Genomic DNA, 4,678 nt, shown 5'->3' with positions numbered 1-4,678 from the left:
AGTGAGCGTCGCTCCTTCACCCTGACGTTCCTTCCCTCGGTCGGGGGGAGGGGGGGCGCCGATCTATGTTTTCGCATCCACCTGAATAATGTGTAGTTGCGCCACTGTGTCTAAGGATGGTGTGCCTCTTGTTAAATATATGCCATTGCTGTTCCATAAGAGTACTACAGCCATCAGAAGTCTTTCTCTGTGCCTAGATGACATTTTGCAAAGGCCAAGATGTTATGGGAATTACTCAGACAAATGACTTCCTTCTAGGTCTGAAACCAGTAGTAGGGATTCAGTAGTATACCATCTCTGCTGGACTGTCTTCCTTGAGATGTGGACATAGACATGGCTATCTACCACCAAGGCAGCCTTGGTGGTAATCCTTTTCTTTCGTTTTTGCCGTTTTCCCTTTCAATTTTTTCACACGGTTAAACTTCTTGTGTTTTTAATATAATACCTGGGAAATGTCGTGCTGCCAGAAAGCATGAAGAAAGACTTGCAAATGGAGCAGACTGCAAGCTGGAGGCAGAGCACCCATGGACTCCAAGCAGGAGGAAGCAATCTTGGATAAAGACTCCACGTGGTATACTGGAGCCTGTTTTTGTTGTGTACTTTGCTGCATGATTTGCTGAATGGAACTCTGGTCACTATACGGTGATGATGAAACATTTGGGACTGGATGTTTTCCACCCAGCACTGGCCAGGAACACCCTGAAGAACCTCACTGATAAATGCACATGTGCTTCAGCCCACTGAAGGGTGAGCGAACGTTTCTACGAAGACCTGCTAGTCACTCTGGAACACGTGTGACAGGGTGTACACCTTTCACCCTCTTACCCCCTTTGCTCCCTTTTTGTGTTTTATCGCTGTATACACGCCTCACTTATTGGATAGAAGTGTGCACCACTCCCTATAGGAAGATTTGTAAGGCTGCCACTCCCAGGATTATGTATGTATTCAGAAGTCAAGACTTAGAAATGCAAACGGTTGCATAAGTTATTTCAAATTTTGCTGAGATGGCAGGGTTTCTATGCTTTTCTTGTAATTGTTTGCTTTGGTGTTTAAAGTTGACCAAAATGACTCAGCACCCCCTGCTAATACCAGATACATTGTGTGTAAAGGTTGTTTTATAATACCAAGACGTAAAATGCGGTTCTATCAAATTTTAGAATTGACATGTAAAGTTTTTAAAGAATAATTCTCCCTATTATGATTCAGTCTCTTATTAAACATAGATGCTTTGGTAAAGCTAAATGACCTAAAACAGGAACGGTTGAGTCTGATTAGAAACAAACAAAGGTTAAGTGCCTTATGTAATGTATTTACATGTTTAGTTCCAAATGCAAATTTTAATGACATGAAATCTCACAAACTAACAGTTAATACCAGAACCTTTCAAAACCCCATATTACCAGTGAATATTGATTGTTAAACACACTTTGTTTGAGAGTGTGAGTCTTTTTTTGACTATTGTCTTGCTTTGCTTTACATGTAATAATAATAATAATAATAATAATAATAATAATAATAATAATAATAATAATAATAATAATAAAAAACTACATCAAATTCAGAGTAGAAACCTCATAGATTTAGTTTTAAATCACAAAGTTGTTTTTTGACAAAGTTGATCAAAAACAATTTCATTCAGAAAATAACAGTCAAAAAGCTTCATGATGTAAATATAATTCCCCCCCCCACCACCCTCAACTATCAGATGTTTTCTACAGGCCATAGTCATAGTCGGGTTTCTCGGCAGCGTATCCCTTTAAGAAAGCTTTGTGGGATTCCACGCTGTGAATTGTGGCTTTAACAGCCGGGTCCTCCAGCATATGGGCTCTCCACTTCTTCAGCTCAGGTGTGTTGTCAAGAAAGCTAAAGTGACAAAGAATGGGTAAAGCAGTCAGTCACAGGATAGCACACTAACGTTCAGTTTGGTTAATATGTAGCCCATATCTATATTATGTTTTAGGATTTGGGTCCATTTTTCCTTGCTAATTCTCCAAACTTCAGTATCTCATCAGGCTTAGAACTATTTGACTTGCTGAAAAAAATATTTGCAAATTGTCATAACTGGAAAGAGTAAGTTTATACTTTCAGTTATTAAATTATAAAGCACCAATTTGCCCTGAAAAAGCCTTTCTATAGAATGTTAAGTGCATGAGTTTTAAAACTATATTACAACTGAAATCAAATGTCTGATTTTATTAACAACACAAAAAGAATGAGACACAATCTAATGATATTCTCTATTTTAGAGAATGGCGATATTCCATGTTTTTTTATTTTTGCCTTTTTCACTGCACAGTTTACTTAGGTAGTTTACAACAACGACAACAGAAAAGTATCAGCACTCACGGTTCCAGGTCACCCATTTCAATTCTCTCAAAAAATGGCCACAACATGTAGTCGATCATTGTGATGGTATCACCATCAAAGAACTTTGTTTCCTTCTTCACTAGGTACTAAAAGTAAAAAAGAAATACATAAATGTGTTACACGGATATCATTTTTGCTCTAATGTATTACGAGTCTGTTTTAGCTTAAGAAAAAAATACTTTACATCTCGTGGCTAAAGCAAAACAAAATATAACAATAATAAAATGTTGCTATTTACCTCATCCAACTTGGTCAAAGACACTTTCAGCTCAGCTTCTAGTCCTGAGACATCTTCCCCTTTTAACCTCCGCATTGGGATCTTGTAGAAGTGTAGTTCCACCTACAGAAACATTTGTTGCTTTTAGGGGTCCGTGTGTCTACAACAAACCCCTAAGATTTGGATTTAACATTTTCCGCATAACATACTTTGGAAAAATGCTCCAGCATCATTCTTTGCCGGGCTTGACCATAAGGTGTGGAGGGAAGCAGCTTTTTCTCTGGATACGCTTCATCCAGGTACTCACAGGTGATTGCAGATTCATAGATCACTTCACCAGCAGGTGTCTCCAGTGTTGGCACCATACCAAGAGGGTTCTTCTCAAGAAACCACTCTGGTTTGTTTTTCAAGTGAATGTTGATGGTGTCAAATCTGGAAAACACACACACGCACACACATAGACGCAAAGTTCTGCAGTGCCCCAAAGAAATAAAATGTTTCTCAAAATGTATATCAGGAACAAACATGTTGCCAATGACAGATACAATCTGAGGCAGCATTACTTGATGCCTTTGGCGTGCAGCACTAGCCTGGTCCTCTGGGCGTAAGGACAGAATCTCATGCTATAGAGACGTATAATATCTTTGGGCACCGGGCCAGGTTCAGGGGTTCCTGAGTGTCATAAAAAAATACTAATAAAAAAATCTGCAAATGTATGTAATTAATACATATATGGAGCCATAAATTGAGTAAGTATTATTGAACACATTACAATAAGCTTACATCGCTTTGCAAAAGTCCTGGAATGTTTTTCCCTGTTGGAAACTACAAGCATAATGTATAACCAGATTTTATGAGATAGGCTATTATGGAGTGGAGCTTAAATATGAAGCACAAATGAAACGTGATTTGATGTTCACTTTCTCAGCTCGAGCCATTTTGCACAAATGTACAAAAGTTTCAATCCCTACATGTGCACAGTGTGCAGAGATCTGAATCAAAGCATTAGTGAAGAGTTCCCTAGAGTATGAAGTATTGAGTACCCATTATTACTGTTTAATAGAGACTGTGTGCCCTGTGACAAACTGGCGACCTGTCCAGGGTGTACCCCGCCTCTCGCCCGGAATGTTAGCTGGAGATAGGCACCAGCAACCCTCCCGACCCCACTAAGGGACAAAGGTGTAAAGAAAATGGATGGATGGATGGATAGAGACTGTGGTATTTCCATATATGGTATTTTTGAGCTTTCATGTAGTGAGGGAAAAAACAGCATACAAAGTCTGTACACACAGTTACACATTAATATACCCTTTGATCTGTAAATATAAATCATTAACAATAACCCAATAGTGTAATGCACTCAATAATAATACCCACTCTTTGTCAATATCAACCAGACTTTGGAGTTTTACAAGATAAGTTCTATGCAACTAATGACTTAACATCTGCCATGCTCTTAAATTATACTTTTTTCTGACAACTGTGTTATCCAACATATTTTAGGACACACGTCAAACTCAAGGCCTGCCATAAATTTTTTTTATAGGGCTCTCTACCTTGTGGAGGGACATAAATAGAACATTCAAGGTAACTTTGTAATGTGTTCATTCAAGATAAAATATATTCCTCAATCAAACATTAGCAGTTTTTATCTGTATACGTGCCAAATTACATCGCTGTGACAAGATGTTCAATATTATTTAATAAGTATTCATCAAATGTAGACAGAGTAATTTATTAATATTTTTCCAGTTTGGAGAAATAAGAGTAGGAATAAGACAACATTCTTCTACTTTGCACTAAGCACATTGAATTGTCTTGTTGCTGAAAATGTGCTATATAAATAAAATTACCTTTACTTCAGCTAACTTGAGAAAAATATTTTAAGAAGAGAATTTTAAAATTTTAGAGTTTTACCTTTGATCACACTCTTTTCAGTGGACATGTTTGCACTTAGAACTTGCCACACAGGAGACTTTATGAACAGGAACTTAACTGTGGACGTTTTTTTATGTGCCTTGTGCTTTTATTTTTACACTACTTCCGGTGCACGTGGTATCTAACACCCAATAGCGTGACAGATAGGCCTTTCCA

The 4,678-nt window shown here is 37.8% G+C and overlaps 1 protein-coding gene across 1 annotated transcript in view; it reads right to left on the bottom strand.

Moving 5' to 3' along the window:
- Positions 1 to 4,587, bottom strand: part of LOC103476786 (uncharacterized) — an 8,233-nt gene extending 3,646 nt beyond the window's left edge. The window contains exons 1-6 of the mRNA XM_008429368.2: positions 4,502 to 4,587; positions 3,148 to 3,256; positions 2,794 to 3,016; positions 2,606 to 2,707; positions 2,347 to 2,453; positions 1,715 to 1,863 (exon numbers count right to left, since the gene is read on the bottom strand). Coding sequence (XP_008427590.2) covers positions 1,715 to 1,863; positions 2,347 to 2,453; positions 2,606 to 2,707; positions 2,794 to 3,016; positions 3,148 to 3,256; positions 4,502 to 4,529 — 718 coding nt within the window. The 5' untranslated portion in view covers positions 4,530 to 4,587. The remainder of the gene's footprint in view (positions 1 to 1,714; positions 1,864 to 2,346; positions 2,454 to 2,605; positions 2,708 to 2,793; positions 3,017 to 3,147; positions 3,257 to 4,501) is intronic.
- Positions 4,588 to 4,678: the final 91 nt, after the last annotated feature.

This window comes from Poecilia reticulata, linkage group LG15 (genome assembly GCF_000633615.1).
Source record: "Poecilia reticulata strain Guanapo linkage group LG15, Guppy_female_1.0+MT, whole genome shotgun sequence".
Lineage (NCBI taxonomy): Eukaryota > Metazoa > Chordata > Actinopteri > Cyprinodontiformes > Poeciliidae > Poecilia > Poecilia reticulata.
Note: the sequence above shows the minus strand (reverse complement) of the source record. Positions and strands in the feature narration are given on the sequence as shown.